Below are 20,262 nucleotides of genomic sequence, written 5' to 3'. Positions count from 1 at the left end.
AATTACAGTCGTTCACGAACTGTATTATATACTAGCCTGCAGTTTTTTAAAATTTTATTTTACATTTAGGTTTTAAAAGCAAATTGTCACCTACTTATTTTAGTTTTCTTAATATACTTTTATGTAAAGACATTCATTGGGCTTTGTGATCTCAAAAGTATATGCATATATATTTTGTTGAATTAGAGTAGAAAGATTAGAAAATGTTTTACTAATCTATTGTACATCGTGTCATTGATTTGTTATTTATTGAATCGCAAAAGGCAATGGAGCTCTGTAACCTTCAAGAGTCGTTTATACTTTTTTATTATTTAAAGGTCATTAAAAATTAGCAGGGGGTTGAACAAAAATGCTGCCTGTATTAGTTCAATTGAGCTGTAAATCAGTGTTTTGTGAAATTTTTTTGATGGTAAATGTAGCCATAGCCAGTAAAATCTCTTGAATATTCTATCTTTGGGCTATTTAACTTCCTTTTTCATTTTCTGTTGGATTATTTTTGTATTGCAAGGCGTATGTACTAACACACACATGACATACAAATAATAGACCTTTTTGAAGTTTAATTAAACTTTTTCCAGATTTTTATATACCAAATTAAACTATACCCAAGTCAATTTCATTATTTTTGAAGTAAACAGCATTTTATTATTTATTATTGTTTTATTCAACTATATACCAACAAGATATTTTTTTCATGTTTAGGTATATGCAAGTTATATCTACTATAATATTTTAATTTTTTACAAGCCGAATGACCCGGTAATTTGCTCCTGTTCTCAATAACCTTCTGTGAAATTTAAAAATGAATTTAAACAAATTTAAGTTTGTAATTTTTGGTATTCATTTCAGTTGTGCTGTAAAGGCTAAAAAATGCTACTACCAAATAAAGGAAGTAAAGGTATTCAATGGATAAACACAAAAAACTATAAAACTATCCCGTCCTTTCCTAGGAGAAAATGAAGATAGAGCCAAATTACCACATGTTTATCTAGTTCTCGAGAATGAGCTTCACTTTGGTATTGGGTTTGATGGATTGATGGACCACTCATTCAAACGTTTTGGTATCTTTAACAGGAACTTTGAACATATTCCCTTTTTTATGTTGGTATTTTTTTCCATTTTACTTTCCTTTATGGTTAATTTTTATCAACTTATCTTTTTATGTCTATTTAGAAAGTGTAGTTTGTTTTTTATAAATACACTTTATACTTTTGCCAATATTTTGGGATCTTTTTTGTGTAAATAAATAAATGAAATTAAAAAATAAATAAATATAAAATATAAATAATAATAATAATAATTTTTTAGTGAGTGGTATAGTCAAATGAAGATTAACAAAATATTATCGAGAAAAAAAATCTTTAAATTTCATTCTTTCTGAACATATGATTAATTTAAATATTAATTATATTTTGTTTAACAGTTGGTACTATATTGTATATACAAACTACTATTGCTGGCTAATATGTAAAGCATAATGACATTAAAAATAAATTAATTAAACATAATAAATATATAATTTTTTTTTTAAATGGCTGATTTGGTCAAATGAAGGGAAACAAAATGCTACCATGAAATGAACAAATGACAAAATGTATGCATTTGTTTAACAATTGGTTTCCAAGGGAACTAATATTGCATTTGATAAAAGCTAAACAGCGTTAATTGTGTTTGTTTGTTCAGTTGATATTAAAACAGCAGGCCAAATGAATAATCTCAATGGAAGGTATAACAATAAATTATATCCTACATCAGGTAATATTACATCACATTTACCTTTTTATGATAAGCATTATAGAGCAAGAGTAAACAAAATTCCTAGTAAAAAAAGTAATCAGACAGACTTAAATATTTATTCGAAAAGTTTTGATGAAAGCCCATTATTTTTGAAAGCCTCCTCTAAAAACAAACCTAGTTTAAATTTAAAAGATAACAAATTTGAGTGTTGCAAAATTACAACAGAGACATTTGGGAAGAGATCTGATACAGATGAGAAGAAACAGGTAAAGAAACAATCTCAGCGATATCACTCCGACAAATCTGATGGACACAGAAACTTGGATAGAATGGACGATGGGAACAACATAAATCATTACACCGAGGAACAGGTATATTTACAACAAATTCAAGGGAAATTAGAAACAACATTTTCATTACTAGGCAATGTTCAATCAGGATCTTACAAATTTCAAAATGCTACGTTGAAAGTATCTAAACGCAAAATTGACAGTAGCAAATTTGAAAATCACATTCAACAATCGCATAAAGGAGATGAAGAGCGTAGGCAGATAATAGCGCAGACCAAAACAAATGTCAGCAGTAAAAAGGAATGTGCATTAAATGTTACAAAACCAAGATCTGTAGCTAATGAAAAGAATTCTTACTTGAGCGCAATAAACATATTGAAGAAGGAAGAAGATCAAATCAAAAGAGATTTGTTGCAACAAATAGACACATGCGATGTTGCATTTTATTCTGATAGTTCAATCCTTGAGAATTCAGACAGTGAAGAAAGAATGTCTACCTTAAGCATATTTTGTGAATCGACTGGAACATCTGAAGGTGGGGACCTTTCATCAGAATCACTAGGTACTGTTCAGGATAATAAAAGAGATGAAAGTAGAACATGTGCACCTTCCTTCCACTTCAATAATTCAGGAGTAACTACTGATTTTAAGGAACACGATATCAATCAAGCCAGGACAAAAACCGTTTTGGATGCTGACATATCACTTCCTCCTGTATCATCTTTTGGTGAATATACAATTAAACAAGAAGAGAAATCATATTTGTACATGAAAGAGGTAAATTACAAACACAAATGCATTCATTGGCTTGAAATGAATGAAGAACATCAAGAAAACATTAATAGGCTGCACACGTCCTCTGCTCCAATATTTCAAGCTACAAATAATGATATAAGTGATCTTGCCAATGAGAAAATAAATAAAGAAAAAAATTCTCAATACAAGGATTGCAACTTAAATGATGATAAACCAAAAGTTAGAGTTATTCTGAAAAATCATCCTAGTAATTTGGTTTACAATATTAAAATTCAAGCTACAAAACCGCACAAAACAACAGAAAATTCGTTGTGTGAAAATGTGAAAATGCCAGTTGACCCTATTGGAATTTCAAATAATGAAAAATTAGGCAAACTTACTAAAGAACAGTGTGTATCAACAAATAATTCACAAACAGCAACAAACAAAATTCTTAAATTACAATGCAATACGGTCGTTCATGTAGATATAAAAGGAGGGCGAACACGATTATTGCCAAAAACTGCTATAAGAAATATGTATAAAAAGTATAGGAATTTTAAGAATTTGGCAGAAATACAAAAGAAGAGAGTTTGCATTGAAAGGAGTGTTGCAAAGGTAGATGATTATTCCTACAGCAACCGAAAGTGTAAATGCCAGCAATCTAATATAACATTGGAACAAATCATACAGACTGAACAAGCTACTATTATAATTAAAGAACAACAAACTCAGACAGAAAAAACAGTACTGTGTAGCAGCGAACGGATGGTTCAAACTGAACATAGCGTAATAGCAATTAGTATAAAACAGTATACACAGACCACACAGACAGATAAAATAACTTTGTTTAGGAGTGAACAAATGATTCAAACTACTGTTATTACAAAACAACAAACAACACAGACAGATGAAATAGCAGTTATTAACAGTGAAAAAATGGTCCAAACTGCTATTAGTTCCAAACAAGAAAGAACACAAACAGATAAAATAGCTTTGTTTGCTAGTGAGCACTCAGTTCAAACAGATCAAACTGTAATTTTTTTAAAAAGTGAAATTACACAGACAGATGTAATCAAACCTGCATCTCTCAATGAACACGCGACACAGACTAAATCAACAGTTTTTAACTACAAAGAAAAAACGATCCAGACTGAACCCAATTCTGCACGGATTAATGAAAAGCTCATCCAAACTGAGCACACACTAATTATCCCTAATTACAGTGTTAGCGAGAAAATGATACAGACAGAAAAAGTAGCAATGAGAGTCTGTAAACGATATGTACAAACGGACAGAATCATTCAGAGCACATGTGAACTAAGTATACAAACTGACCAAACCTCTATGATTTCAAAAGAGCAAATCACACAAACCGAGGAAGTTGAGATCTGTGAAATAAAAGAACTGAAACAAACTGAAGACAATGGGAATCAAAACCATGTTCAAGCAGAGGAAAGTTCAATTACACAATGTACACAAATCTGTCCGGATGATAAATTCATTTTTGATCTAGAAGAGCAAATTAAAATTGAGATAAAAAATGTGGATACAAATTTGACAATTCCTGAGAACTTACCCACAGAAAACAAAAGGGCCGACATGAAAATTTGCCAAAAAGACTTTGCAACATTGTCTGATGAGAACGATGACTGTGATATGACTGACTGTTCTTTTCCGTTGCAGCGTAAAACTGAATTAAGTAAAATAGAAAATTGGAACACCAGTGTTACACAAGCAGAAAAACATCCTTATTGCCATGAAGAAAAGGAAGCAAAGCCCAATTACACAATTCAGAACGTGGATAACACTGATAATGCAGTTCCACAAGAAACATTGTCCTGGTGTAATGTCCACGAAGTGGTAAAAGAAGGTAAAGAAGTTTTGCAATTACAGAAATTGACAGAGGAACAACATAACTTGCAATCACATTTGGTGCAGATACAGTCCACACACATTCCAAATACCAATCAAAATCCACCCATAGAGTACACAATCAAAAATTACACAAATGCAGAGAGGAGCTTGAATGGAAATAAACCATCTGAATTAAACTCGGTCCATATGTATATGAGTTCTATGGAGGATTTACTAAGTCTATCAGAAAACTTGGAAACAAGAGAAGAAAATAATATTCATCCTGAGTTCTCCTCTTTGATGATGAATTGCACTGCAAATACTGATGAAGATCTCGTTGTAGGGTGTGTACCCAGGAATGTCACAAATAGTAAGGAAGGAACGCTCCTGATGGCAAATGACCCGTCTCTATTAAACTACTTTGATACGTACGGGAGCACATCAGAGGTCTTGGAATTGGAAGTGGAAAAAACAGAAGAGGTTAATAATATTCAATGCACTTTCTTTTCTCTGATAGAATCAATGAAAAAAGGCCCATCACAACTTGCAGAAACTGAGCCTGAAGAAAATGCCTTATTGTATAGTTGTGAACCGAATATTGATCAGAATTTAACCAGTGAGTGTGTAAGTTTAGAATGGAGGTTGAAAGCAAATGAACCCTCTCAATTAAACTCCATACTTACGAATAAAGGCCAGACCCTTGCTGTGACTGAAGAAGAAAAGAATACTTTACAATATAATTACATTCCAAGTGCTGATCACGATCCTGCCATAGAGTGTGTTTTTAAAAGTGATATAAATACAGAGAGAAACATGAATACAAGTGACTCTTCCGACCTTAACTCCTCTGTTACTAGTATTAGTTCTATGGAGGACGTACAGAGCCTATCAGACAACCTGGACACAAGAGAAGCAGTCAATAATATACAAACTGCATTCCCGTCGCTGATAGACTCGATGGATTATGTTCCAAATACCAATCTAGACCCATCCACAGATTGTATAACCAGCAATGACATAAACAGAGAAACGTTCCCGAAAGCATATGACTCATCTGGATTACATTCCTTCAATATGAATGCCAGCACTTCACAAACTTTAGAATGTAAACATAGTCCACAGGAAGACATAGAAATAGCAGAAGAAATCAATAATGTAAAAAGTGCTTTCTCTTCTAGAATATGTTCCATGGAAAAAGGACAAGCACAAGATGTAGTTACGGAACCAGAAAAATATACTTTACCGTCTAATTACATTTCGAGTACCAATCTAGATCCAACCTTAGAAACACGTCAATTGTCTCAATCAAACCTCTCACATGTGACCCCTCTGGAGAGCTTAGAGACTAAATACAGCCCTTCAGAAAACTTGGAAAAAAAGGAAGAAGCCAATAATGTAGAAAATGCATTCCTATCTTGGATAAGCTCTACGAACAAAGGCCATACACTATTTGCAGATACAGAAGAAGAACAAAATAATTTATTGTATAATTCCACTCCATATGCTGATCAATATCCTGCTATAGAGGATGTAATCAACAATGCTACAAATGGAGAAAAGTGTTTGAAATCTACAGAGGATTTAGATTTGGAAATAAAAGAAGCAGTCAGTAATATGCATACTGCTTTCTCTTCCTTGATGGACTTAATGAATTGTACTGCAAATACCGATGAAGATCCTGTCATAGAGTGTGTACCCAAGAATGTCACAAATAATAAGGAAGGAACGCTCCTGAAGGCAAATGACCCGTCTCTATTAAAATACTTTGATACGTACGGGAGCACGTCAGAGGACTTGGAATTGGAAGTGGAAAAAACAGAAGAGGTTAATAATATTCAATGCACTTTCTTCTCTCTGATAGAATCAATGAAAAAAGGCCCATCACAACTTGCAGAAACTGAACCTGAAGAAAATGCCTTAATGTATAGTTGTGAACCGAATATTGATGAAAAGTCAACCAGTGAGTGTGTAACTAAAAGTTATGCAAGTGTAGAACAGAGCTTGAATGCAAATGAACCCTCTCCATTAATCTCCTTACTTATGAATAACAGCCAGACGCTTGCTGTTACAGAAGAAGAAAATAGAACTTCACAATTTAATCACATTCCAAGTGCTGATCATGATCCTGCCAGAGAGTGTGTTTTTAAAAGTGATCTAAACACAGAGAGAAACATGAATACAAGTGACTCATCTGAACTTAACTCCTCCCTTACTGGTCTTAATTCTATGGAGGACTTACAGAGTATAACAGACAATCTGGACACGAGAGAAGCAGTCAATAATATACAAACTGCATTCTCGTCGCTGATAGACTCGATGGGTTATGTCCCAAGTCCTGATCAAGATCCAGTGATAGAATGTATAACCAGCACTGACATAAATAAAGGAACAATCGTGAAGGCAAATGACCCATCCCTTCTGAAATACTTCGATACGTATGGAAGCACGTCGGAGGAAGATTTGGACTTGGAAGTGGAAAAAACCGAAGAGGTCAGTAATATACAATGCGCTTTCTTTTCGTTGATAGACTCCATGAAAAAAGGCCAAGCACAACCTCAACCACCTAACTTGAAAAAATGTGATGATGATATAGTCTTAGAACAAATTAGTGAAAAAGATGTTCCACAATTTCTGAAACTGGCAGATGAAGGACACAATTTCCAGACTAATGAAATGCCAATTGGAAAACCTGATGCTGAAATTAAGAACAGACAAAATAAATGTAAGAAATGCATTTTTTATTATTTTTAAACTGTTTTAAATAACTTAAAATACTGTATATTTCAAAATAGTGTAACGATAATATTCCAGATTTCAACAATATTATGATTTTTTCTTATTAATCATTTGCATTAATTTATTATTAAGCATTACATTAGTAAACGAATAAATTGTAATGTAAATTTATCATTCATATATAATTGAAACTTAAACAAATAATCCATTTCAGATTCTCGGCCATGTTCAGTAATATTAGGTTTAAAATATAAGCCATTATTACCCAGACAATTAAGAAATAGGAAGAGAAAAAGAGAACATGTGCAAAAGCAGGAAATTTCCGTTGAATGTTTAAGGTTAGATTCCATGAGTACCCCAGTTAGCGATATTGACAGGAACAATCCAGAAGGAAACCAAAGTTCAGAAATGAAAATATCTAATGAGAAAAATTGCAATGATATAAATAGCTATTCAGTTCCATTCCTATCTATTGAAGAATCAAATAAACCAGATAAACTGGAGAACTGTGTTATGCAATCTGAACACCAGGTTTCTGATAGCTACCAAGAATCAGTAACTCAGGAGAACTATACGCCAAAACAAACTGATATACATGGGGTGGCACAAGATCATATATTTCAACCTACAGATGAACAGAATAAAACAGATAATTTGGACAACAGCCATAATATGCATTGTGACGAGCCTTCTATTATCCAAAAAGATTCAGCAGCAACGCTGCAGAACCGTACTCTAACAGAGAGAAATAAATGTGACGGATATGGGGAGGCACAAGTTCATACATTGCAACCTATGGTTGATCTGAATAAAACAGATAATTTGGACAAAAGCCAAATGCATTCTGAAGAGGCCTCCATCATCCAAGAAGATACAGCAGCAACTCAGCAGAACGATACTCTAACAGAGAGAAATAAATGTGACGAATATGTGGTGACACAGCAGAAGTCTAATGATATACAAGCTTTGACAGCAATGAAGGACAGACGAATAAAATGTAAGGAATTTTTTTTTTCTTTTCGAACTACATTACTATTTAAGAAAATATGAGACTATTTTTACATTTGACATTTTTGCCTGCTAATTACTTAAATTAAGGTGCTACATATTTGATGGTGTAATTAATTTCTTTCTTCAATTTAAACCTATCATGAAGTAAATAGTCTATTTTAAAATTCAAAACTGTGTCCCTTATATGCATCATAATTTAAGGAATATATTTAGTTTAAAAAAATATGCAAAAACAAAAATTTGATTTTTTTTTCTCCAGCAATAATGTCATGTTGTATTCTTGTTTAACAATTGAGGTTCTAAGTTTGAGGATATTTTTTACAGCATGTTCACGTAAATTCACATCACTTGTTGTCAATTCACACCTTACGTTTTTTTGCATAATTTTATATTTTGTTTCAGATTATAAACCATTAAAATGCAGGCCAGCTTCATCAAACGGGACCAAACAGATATCGAACCCTGAGCATTTGACAACGAAGTATGCTGTAGATTGTCCCAAGAATTTAAAAGAACCTTTACAACATAAACGAACTAGAAGATCATCTAGCTCTCTACCACCTCCAGAAGAAACAAAATGTAATATAAACGTGTGGGATTATAGCACAAGATCACCCTTCAAAGTGACATTTAATGGAGATTACTCGGAGAATTTATTAGACTCAGAAGACACTCAGGACAAGAAAGCTGACAATGATTGGGTAAGAAAATTTCCAAAATCTGAAGAATACAAATGTCTTGAAGATACAGGGGATTATGTGTCACCAAGGAATAGTACCAATGAAAGTAGTGACGCAGAATCAATTTTTAATATTCCAAGTAAAAGATCGGCTAGTGGCACCTCTTCAGGAACATGTATGTCAAAATCTTCATTGGACAATAAAAGTGGCTCACCCACCAAGATAGTTAGGAATAAATTAAATGCTAACACAGTCACTACACCACCACCACACATAGATTCTAACATTAAACCAAAGTCAAGGGGAAAGAAAAAATTGGTAAATAAGGCACACAATGATATTGATACCAATCAATTATCAGCCAACATTCAGCCGGAAACAAATCCTACTAACAGAGATAACACAGAATTTAAGGATGGACAAAAACATATAAAAGATGGTAAGATAAAAGAGTTCAAAAAGTTTAAGACGTTTAAATCATAAATGTACACAGATATTTTGCTCATATAGTGTCTTAAAACTTTCCCCATGTTATTTTCACATCATCTCATTAATACGGTTTTTGATTAGATGATCCATGATTCATATAGATATGAGTGGCAATAAAATTCTTTAGCGGTAAACTTTTTTCTTTGTCAATGATGTCCTATTTCAACTTTCACTTGTCACAGATTTGAATTTTATGAGTTACATCTTTTTTATGTTGATTGTTTGTAAAAGTGTTTTGCAATTGGCATTTTAATTTTAAGAGATATATTTTTACATGATATTCACATATATACATGTTATATATTACTTAATTTTCTCAATTCACAACCTAATGATTTTTTTGCATAATGTTATATTTCAATTTTAGATCATAGGCCACGTTTAAAACCATTAAAATGCAGATCAGCCCCATCAAACATAACCAGGCAGAATTCAAATACAGAGCACCTGACAACAAAGTCTGGTTTAGATAGTCATAAGAATGGAAATGCACCTGTAACGAAGCGAAATAGAAAATCGTCCAGCTCTTTGCCACCACATTCAGAGGAAACGAGTAAGATAAATGTGTGGGACTATTCCATGAGATCACCCTTCAAAGTGACATTTAATGGAGATTACAAGGACAATTTATTAAACTCAGAAGATACACAGGACAAAAAAGGTGATAATGATTGGGTGAGAAAATTACCCAAATCTGAAGAATACAAATGTCTTGAAGATACTGGGGATTATGAGACACCAAAGAACAGTACTAATGAAAGTAGCGACTCCTCAGAAACTTCTACGGCAGAATCTTCTTTAGATGATGGGTGTGATTCAAGAATGAAGAAAGCCACTGCACAATTAATGATCTGTGACCAAAATGCTATGCAAGTTGAAAAACCTCAGTCTCGGCAGAATAGAGTTAAAAGAGATAACACACATATTAAGAATGGACAAAAACATAAGAGAGATGGTAAGCTAAAATTTTTCAAAACTGAAAATTCTTATTTGAAAGAAAAAAAAAAGATTACAGTTATATTGATATAATTACATCCTAAAGTTGGTTATTTTGTTAAGGGTGAAAATATAAAGAAGTACTTTTTTTTCTTATTTGCTAAAATACTAAAGTTTTTGAAAAAGAAAAAAGTATTAGTGTGGTTATTTGTATTGGGATTAAATTTAATCTGCACCACCCATATTCAGTGTTAAGACAATTTTGTACATAAATTGACATCAAACTTTCTTGTTGTTATATTCATGAAGCCATCTCTGTGTATTTAGAAAAAATCACCATTTTTTTATTGCTTTCACTTAGAAAACCTGTGATATGAGGTTCACACCTAGACAGCCAACTTTTTTTTGGCTACATTGCGAAATATTCTAATTCAACTTTCACTTTTTATGGATTTGTAAGACATGTGGCGAAAATCCCCATCCACCTTAAAATGTTGTTTATAAGTTAAAGAGGAAATTAGTTTAATATTTTATGCAGGATATTATGATATCACTTTCTGCTCCCAATTATGTTTTCATAACTTTTTTTTGCATAATGCTATATTTTGTTTTTCAGTGCCATTGAGCCAGAATTCAAATACTGAGCACTTGACGACAACGACAGGTTTAGATTGTCATAAGAACGTAAAAGGGCCTTTAAAGAAACAAACTCAAAAATCATCTAGTTCTTTGCAGCCTTCAACAGAATATTCTATAAATGTGTGGGACTACTTCCCAAAATCACCCTTCAAAGTGACCTTATCAAAGTCAGATACACAGGACAAGAAAGAGGACAATGATTGGGTGAGAAAATTCCCAAAGTCCGAAGAATACAAATGTTTAGAAGATACTGGGGATTATGAATCGCCAATGACAGACACTGATGAACACAGTGATACAGAATCATCTCTTCTAAACATTCCACGTTTACATTCGGCCAGTGATTCCTCAGAATCTTGTACGACGGAATCTTCATCAAATCATAAATCTGGCTCACCGACTAAGTCGAAAGGAAAATTATCTGACACGTCGACAACTCCACTGCCAGCAAGTCAAACACACGTGATACAAGCTTGGCTTGATAATGGAACAAACATTAAAACAAAATCCCGACGAAAGAAAAAGTTGGTAAAACAGGATGAGTCCATAAAAGTTTCAACAGACAATGAGTCGAAAACTGTTGATAACATGATAATTGACGAATTTATTTCACCTGATTTTGACACTAAATTGATTCGTGTTAAGCCTTGCCGTAGCGACATTAGTGAGAACAAACACTATGACCATTCACATATCTTTACAACACATCCATTAACAAATACATCAACAAATGTAAGCGCACGAATAGGATATTCCTCAGCTAAAGAAGCGGCTCAATACGTGGGTGATTTATGCATTGAGGATGTAACATCATTCGAGGCATCTGGTACTACATTTGTAGATTTAAAACGTAGACCCACACATGTAGAAAAAAGGGAACATAACAGTTTTACACAGCAGGATGATGGTAAACAAGAATTAACACGAGGAAATGGGGTTTCTTTGTCAACGTTTCAAAATACTGTGAAAGTAAAGACATTAAGTCCACTGAATAATATCGGACCAAACTATTATAATAAAATTCAAGATAAAACAGTTATTATGTCACGACATGTTAGAAGACCAATTAGCAAACAGAGAAATGTGGAAAGCTCGGTGAGAAAAAATGTTTCGGTACAAAACGATGCGGAAAGGAATGTTGAAACAAGTAAGGAAAATTGAAGACATCATCATTCTCTAAATTAATTGTCAACAATAAACTTACTTTGAAACATTTAAAATTGTACTTTACTGATCTATAGTTGTACATGAGAGTTGAAAATTGAACTTTACATTATATTGATGTAAATGTATGGGTGATAGTAACATGACAAAATAACACACAGGCCAACCAGTAAAAATGTAAAAGTGTTCTAACACATCTGATAAATTGTTATCTTCTTTTCTTTCAAATTGAGGCTGTAAATGACAAAAGCCAAGTTCAAAACTTAGTTCAACCTTCATTTAACAGGTGTGTTATGACCTTTCACCATCTTTGCTGGTTGGCTTGTTTACAATGAAACAAAATATCATGAAAAAATACTTTAAATTTCATCTTTGTGAACATTGGTCAGGAGAGGGGGAAAATGTAGTTTAACGCTGCTTATGTAGTTTCTAAGAATACTGCCTACATGTGTCTACATACGTGGGAAGAATAACTTATGTACTTTACCACGATTTGAAAATAATAATTTGACAACTCCTCGCTACTCAAGTTAGAACTTCCATGAAGGTTTAAATCATTTACAATTAACATCAGTATTCATTAAGGTCTCAAATACAATTATTACAATTTTATACCACTAATTACATTATTCAAGTATATGTTACATTGGTTAATACAATTATTAGTTTTTTCATCTCCAGAGCATCCGGATTACATTTTGTTAAGTTATTTACAATAAAAACTTATCTCTTTTTGCAAAAAATTATTACACAAATTATCATTAATTTGAAAATTACGATGCACAGAATACAGTCCACCAACATAGGTAGAAATAATGGGAATTACATTTTTTTTAAATTTCATATTGTTATTTGTGATATTCCTGGGTACACACTCTATAACGGGATCTTCATCGGTATTTGCAGTGCAATTCATTAAGTCCATCAAAGAAGAGAAACCAGTATGCATATTACTGACTGTTTCTTTTATTTCCAAATCTAAGTCCTCTGTAGACTTCAAACACTTTTCTCCATTTGTGGCATTGTTGATTACACCCTCTATAGCTGGATCTTGATGAGCATATGGAATTATTCTGAAAGGTATTTTTTTCATCTTCTGTACCTGCAAGTTGTGTATGGCCTTTTTTAGTAGAGCTTATCCTAGAAAAGAATGCATTTTCTACATGATTGGCTTCTTCCTTTTTTTCCAAGTTTTCTGAAGGGCTGTGTTTAGTCTCTAAGCTCTCCAGAGTGGTCACATATGAGAGGTTTGATTGAGACAATTCACATGCTTCTAAGGCTGGATCTAGATTGGTAGTTGAAATGTAATTAGACAGAAAAGTATATTTTTCTGATTCCGTAACTACATCTTGTGCTTGTCCTTTTTCCATGGAGCAAATACTAGAAGAGAAAGCACTTTGTACATTGTTGATTTCTTCTGCTATTTCTACCTCTTCCTGTTACTATGTTTAAGTTTACATTCTGAATTTTCTGAAGTGCTGGCATTCATATCGAAGGATTGTAATCCAGATGAGTCATATGCTTTGGGGAACTTTTCTCTGTTTATGTCATTGCTGGTTAGACAATCTGTGAATGGGTCTAGGTTGGTATTTGAAACTGAATTTGCTGATTCTATCAAAGAGGAGAACACAGTATGGATATTATAGACTTTTGTTTCCAAGTTTTCTGATAGACTTAGTAAATCCTCCTTAGAACTCGTATACATATGGACTGAGTTTAATTCAGTTGAGTCAATTTTGTTGAAGTTTTCTGTATTTATGTCACTTTGAATTACACGCTCCATAGAATGTTCTTCATAAGTACATGGAATACTAGAATACTGAAAACGATTTGTTTCTTCTCCTGTAATTTCAAGCTTCTGACCTTTTTTTGTAGAGTTTAATATAGAAAAGCATGCACTTGGTTCATTATTGTCTTCTGTTCTTGCCAATTTTTCATAAAGACTGGGTTTTGGTATAATTTCTAAGCTCTCCTTCTTTGAACATGTATGTAAGGGGTTTAATTCAGACGGTTTATTTCCATTCAAGCTCATCTCTGCGTTTGTGCAATTTTTGATTGTGTACTCTATGGGTGGATTTTGATTGGTATTTGGAATGTGTGTGGACTGTATCTGCACCAAATGAGATTGCAAGTTATGTTGTTCGTCTGACTTCTTTTAACAATTCAGGGACATTACACCAGGACAATGTTTCTTGTGGAACTGCATCATCACTGCCATCCACCTTCTGAATTGTGTAATTGGGCTTTGCTTCCTTTTCTTCATGACAATAAGGAATTTTCTCTGCTTGTGTAACACTGGTGTTCCAATTATCTATTTTACGAAATTCTTTTTACTAAAAAATAAAAGTGTAACCCTGCAACGGAAAAGAACTGTCAGTCATATCACAGTCATCATTCTCATCAGACAATGTTGCAAAGTCTTTTTGGTAAATTCTCATGTCAGCACTTTCGTTTTCTATGAGAAAGTTCTCTGTTGTTCTCGAATTTGTATCCACATTTTTTATCTCAAATTGCTCAATTTTAATTTGCTCTTCTAGACCAAAAATGAATTTATCATCCGGACAGATTCGTGTACATTGTGTAATTGAACTTTCCTCTGCTTGAACATAGTTTTGATTCCCATCATCTTCAGTTTGTTTCAATTATTTTATTTCACAGATGGTCAGTTTGAACGATTTGTTCATTTAGAGGCACAGTGATTTTGTCAGTCTGCCTACTTAGTTCACATGTGCTCTGAATGATTCTGTCCATTTGTACATATCGTTTACAGATTCTCATTGCTACTTTTGCCGTCTGTATCACTTTCTCACTAACACTGTAATTAAGGATAATTAGTGTTTGCTCAGTTTGGATGAGCTTTTCACTAACCCATACATAATTAGGTTCGGTCTGGATGGTTTTTTCTTTGTTAATAAAAACTGTAGATTCTGTTTGTGCCACGTGTTCATTGACAGATACAGCTTTGATTACATCTGTCTGTCACGTTTTTAAAAAAATTACAGTCTGATCTGTTTGAACTGTGTGTTCTCTAGTAAACAAAGCTATTTTATCTGTTTGGGTTCTTTCTTGTTTTGAACTAATAGCAGTTTGGACCATTTTTTCACAGTTACCAACAGCTATTTCCTCTGTCTGTGTTGTTTGTTGTTTTGTACTAACAGTAGTTTGAGTCATTTGTTCACTGCTAAACAAAGTTATTTTATCTGCCTGTGTGGTCTGTGTATCCTGTTTTATACTGATTGCTATTGTGCTATGTTCAATTTAAACCATCCGTTCGCTGCTACACAGTACTGTTTTTTCTGTCTGAGTTTGTTGTTCTTTAATTATAATAGTAGCTTGTTCAGTCTGTATGATTTGTTCCAATGTTATATTAGATTGCTGGCATTTACACTTTTGGTTGCTGTAGGAATAATCATCTCCTTTGCAACACTCCTTTCAATGCAAACTCTCTTCTTTTGTATTTCTGCCAAATTCTTAAAATTACTATACTTTTTATACATATTTCTTATAGCAGTTTTCGGCAATAATCGTGTTCGGCCTCCTTTTATATCCACATGAACAACCGTATTGCATTGTAATTTAAGAATTTTGTTTGTTGCTGTTTGTGAATTATTCGTTGATATACAGTGTTCTTTGGTAAGCTCGCGTAATTTTTCATTATTCGAAATTGCGATAGGGTCAACTGGCATTTTCACATTTTCACACAACGAATTTTCTGTTGTTTTGTGCGGTTTTGTAGCTTGAATTTTAATATTGTAAACCAAATTAGTAGGATGATTTTTCAGAATAACTCTAACTTTTGATTTATCATCATTTAAGTTGCAATCCTTGTTTTGAGAATGTTTTTGCTTATTTATTTCCTCAAGGGCAGGATCACTTATACCATTATTTGTGCCTTGAAAGATTGCAGCAGAGGACGTGTGCAGCCTCTTAATGTTTTCTTGATGTTCTTCATTCATTTCAAGCCAATGAATGCATTTGTGTTTGTAATTTTCCTCTTTCATATACAAATACGATTTCTCTTCTTGTTTAATTGTATATTCGCAAAAAGATGATACAGGAGGAAGTGGTATGTCAGCATCCAAAACGGCTTTTGTCCTGGCTTGATTGATATTGTGGGGCTTAAAGTCAGTAGTTATTCCCGAGTTATTGAAGTGCAAGGAAGGTGCACATGTTCTATTTATGTCTCTTTTATTATCCTGAACAGTACCTAGTGATTCTGATGAAAGGTCCCCACCTTCTGAAGATGTTCCAGTCGATTCACAAAATATGCTGAAGGTAGACATTCTTTCTTCACTGTCTGAATTCTCAAAGATTGAACTATCAGTATAAAATGCAATATCGCATGTGTCTATTTGTTGCAACAAATCTCTTCTGATTTGATCTTCTTCCGTCTTCAATATGTTCATTGCGCTCAAGTAAGTATTATTTTTATTAGCTACAGTTCTTGGTTTTGTAACATTTAATGCACATTCCTTTTGACTGCTGACATTTGTTTTGGTCTGCGCTATTATCTGTCTACTGTCTTCATCTCCTTTATGCGGTTGTGGAATGTGATTTCCAAATTTGCTTCTGTTGCGTTTAGATACTTTCAACGTAGCGTTTTGTAATTTGTAAGATCCTGATTGAACTTTGTGTAGTAATGAAAATGTTTTTTCTAATTTCCCTTGAATTTGTTGTAAATATACTTGTTCCTCGGTGTAATGATTTATATTTGTTTTCCCATCGCCCATTCTGTCCAAGTTTCTGTGTCCATCAGATTTGTCGGAGTGAAATCCTTGTGATTATTTCTTTATCTGTTTCTTGTCATCTGTATCAGATGTCTTCCCCAATGTTTCTTGAGCTGTTGTAATTTTTTTCTTAATTCAGGCATTCTGGTTTTGGTATCTTTAACAGCAACTTTGAGCATAAAAATGTGGAGCATGGAAAACAATTCATGAACACTAATGATAAAAGGGTGAAATGTCCCAATTTTACAAAAAACAACTGAATTTTCAATTTCTTCCAAAGTTTTCAAGAGTTGGTTATATAATGTTTGTAATTGATGCAATGTGTCTTTGATTTCAATTTTTTTACATATCTCCCAATTAAATAAATCTTTGCTTCCAACTCCTCATCATTTTTGATTCATTTTCATTAAAATTTTTAACAATACAGAAATATTCTAAATTTTAAAATTAAATGTGTAATTTGAAAAAGTTCTGCACAAGGTACCTATGTGCTGTAATTGTAATGTAAGTTGTGTGTATGGTAGAAATTTTGAATGGTTCCGTACGAACATTTTGGTTAAAGTAATTTTCTGTGACTTTAGGGTTAAAAAAAGATGATGTGCTGCCAGCGTCTAACAGCAATTTTAAATAAAGTATTTTCCATGATATGTACAGCAGGCATGGTTTTTCGGAAAGATTCATTAAGTGACATTCTGGTAATTTGTAGGGGACTCTAAAAAATTATGTTCGTTTGTAAAAAATTGATGTTGTCCTGCGTATCCTAAATGATCAGTTTCCATCAATTTCTTGGTCAGTGATATTATGTATTTTTATTGAGCAGTTAGGGGGATACTGGTCAAATTTAGTATTCTATCGTGTGAAAAAGTTATTTGATTTCTGAAAAGATGGTTTGTTCTGAAAAGATGTTTTACTCTGCTTTGAACCGACTTGGTGCATTGGCTGTATGTTACATCCATTTAGGCCTTTTTCAGACGAGCCGGTTTCGTTGATTCAACTAAGTTGCCCAATCTCAGTTAGTTTACTGCCATGTAAGACTCTTCTTTGCTGGTTTCCCACCAGGCAAGTTGTGGAATCAACCTCTCTTCCAAACAGGAGTTCAGTATGATGTTAGAACCCAAGAAAGCATCAGCACTTCTTGTGTCTGCTCTTCTGCAAAAAGAGAAGGAAAGAAGAAACCCAGTAATGAAAAGTGTGGGTTTATCCATTGCTGTAAAATTGGGAAACCGGCGCTTTCTCTGATACTGTTGTGCTACTTCCCTCCAAACTTGTGCTTGCTGGCCACCCGCCTGGGCGGATGAGTTGATTATGTGTGAAGGGGATGGGCAATTCCCAAGCATTTTGCTACCAAGTTACACTCCTTGACCCATCCATTCAACGAGCTGGCTCGTCTGAAAGAGGCCTTAATGCTTGCTGTTTTGGGGGATGATTTATTTTCTCATCTTAATGTGATTGGTACATTATGTAATTGAGTATAGTATTTAAATTTTTAAGAGGGGTTGGATTTTGCAATTGGTTTAATTAGAAAAGATGGAAAAAACAAAATGTTATTAGTTCGATTGTTATGTCAGTTTGGTAATTTCTATTTGCAGTGAAAACAAGTTCTTTTTATCAGAGTAGGCATGATGGAGGACTTTCTTTAAATCTAACCAACAGTTTATTGTGCAGTTCTCTAGAATGTCCGATGCCACGCTTTTATGATCTTCTTTCTTATACTTGATAAGACATATTTAAAAATGGCTGGCTCACCCGTGAATTCTGATACCATTTCTAGGTATTGTCATTTGAGTTCTGCTGTCACCTTGCTTTTATTTATTTAATTTCTTAGGTAGGGTAGTTTTGAATTGAAGTTGTTAAAATTGATAACTGATGATGAGTTAGAATAAAGAATTATTATATGTTTAGTGTATCCAGTTATATTCAGTTGTTTTTTGTTTACAATAAAAAAAAGTATTCTTTCAAGAGTATGAAGATCAAATTCACCATGACCTCTGGTCTTTCTAGAATCTTTGTTGAATTTCGAGGAGCTTGACTCAATGACAAATAACGCCCAAATTGAGTTTGGCTAATTGACTCTGAAAACAGGCAATTTGATATTCTTCAAAATGTTAATCATTCTACTTACTGCGCCAATTAACTCAGGCAGATCAATGGAACTTTTTTTAAAAAAGAACTTTTATTTTATTAACTGAATACATCAGTTGAGATGTTCTACTTCAACATAACATAAGAGAGTGAATAATAGTCAGACATCTTGTTGTAACGAGGTTTATCTAAGAATCCACGGAAAAGTTATTTTTTTGAATTCAGGCATTCAGGTTTCGGTACCTTTAATGGAAACTTTGAGCATATTCCCTTTTTTATGTTGGTATTTTTTTTTCCCATTTTACTTTCCTTTATGGTTCATTTTTATTAATTTATCTTTTTATATCTATTTAGGAAGTGTAATTTGTTTTTTATAAAAGTTATATACGAGTATAAACATTGTGTTAAATAAATAATATGATGACAATGCTGGGATGCAGGTGTTGCTCCTAGAATTGTCATCAGCATTCTCTCCCACTCTAGAAATTTTATAAGGATTTTTATTTTAACAAACGTTAGTCTTAAGCCAGATTTCCCGAAAGCATATTGACGAGATTTGATTTAGATTCATAAAGTTCTGAATGTATATCAGCTTTATTTGTAATTTCTTTGAATAAAAGTTTTTTAAAAACACGTTCGTCCAAAGAAATTATTTAACTTAAATAAACTTTATACATTTGCCAATATTTTGGGATCTTTTTTTGTAAATAAATAAATGCAATTAAAAAATAATAAATATAAAATATAAATAATAATAATAATTTTTTANTTAAACAAGAAGAGAAATCGTATTTGTATATGAAAGAGGAAAATTACAAACACAAATGCATTCATTGGCTTGAAATGAATGAAGAACATCAAGAAAACATTAAGAGGCTGCACACGTCCTCTGCTGCAATCTTTCAAGGCACAAATAATGGTATAAGTGATCCTGCCTTTGAGGAAATAAATAAGCAAAAACATTCTCAAAACATGGATTGCAACTTAAATGATGATAAATCAAAAGTTAGAGTTATTCTGAAAAATCATCCTACTAATTTGGTTTACAATATTAAAATTCAAGCTACAAAACCACACAAAACAACAGAAAATTCGTTGTGTGAAAATGTGAAAATGCCAATTGACCCTATTGAAATTTCGAATAATGAAAAATTAGGTAAAATTATTAAAGAACAGTGT

At 32.9% G+C, this 20,262-nt stretch overlaps 1 protein-coding gene across 2 annotated transcripts; it reads left to right on the top strand.

Moving 5' to 3' along the window:
- Positions 1 to 1,404: 1,404 nt before the first annotated feature.
- On the top strand, positions 1,405 to 12,325 carry LOC106674398. 2 transcript variants are annotated; one of them, XM_024228781.1, is made up of 5 exons: positions 1,405 to 7,341; positions 7,570 to 8,352; positions 8,769 to 9,323; positions 9,903 to 10,490; positions 11,088 to 12,325. In XM_024228781.1, exons 1-5 carry the CDS (start codon positions 1,707 to 1,709, stop codon positions 12,269 to 12,271), a joined length of 8,745 nt encoding a protein of 2,914 aa, XP_024084549.1. In that variant the 5' UTR covers positions 1,405 to 1,706; the 3' UTR covers positions 12,272 to 12,325. The 2 variants fall into 2 exon arrangements, with proteins under 2 accessions (XP_024084549.1, XP_024084548.1); XM_024228780.1 differs by having other exon boundaries at positions 8,769 to 9,485.
- Positions 12,326 to 20,262: the final 7,937 nt, after the last annotated feature.

The sequence above is a fragment of the Cimex lectularius genome, unplaced genomic scaffold (assembly GCF_000648675.2).
Source record: "Cimex lectularius strain Harlan isolate CLEC.00 unplaced genomic scaffold, Clec_2.1 scaffold269, whole genome shotgun sequence".
NCBI lineage: Eukaryota > Metazoa > Arthropoda > Insecta > Hemiptera > Cimicidae > Cimex > Cimex lectularius.
The sequence above is the reverse complement of the archived record's forward strand: the minus strand, read 5'-3'. Positions and strand labels throughout refer to the sequence as shown.

Coding starts and splice junctions, on each gene's coding strand:
- LOC106674398 (XM_024228780.1), top strand. CDS start 1,707: ATGAATAATCTCAATGGAAGGTATAACAATAAATTATATCCTACATCA. Junction 9,486..9,902: donor ACAAAAACATATAAAAGATG/GTAAGATAAAAG, acceptor TTTCAATTTTAG/ATCATAGGCCACGTTTAAAA. Junction 10,491..11,087: donor ACAAAAACATAAGAGAGATG/GTAAGCTAAAAT, acceptor TTTGTTTTTCAG/TGCCATTGAGCCAGAATTCA.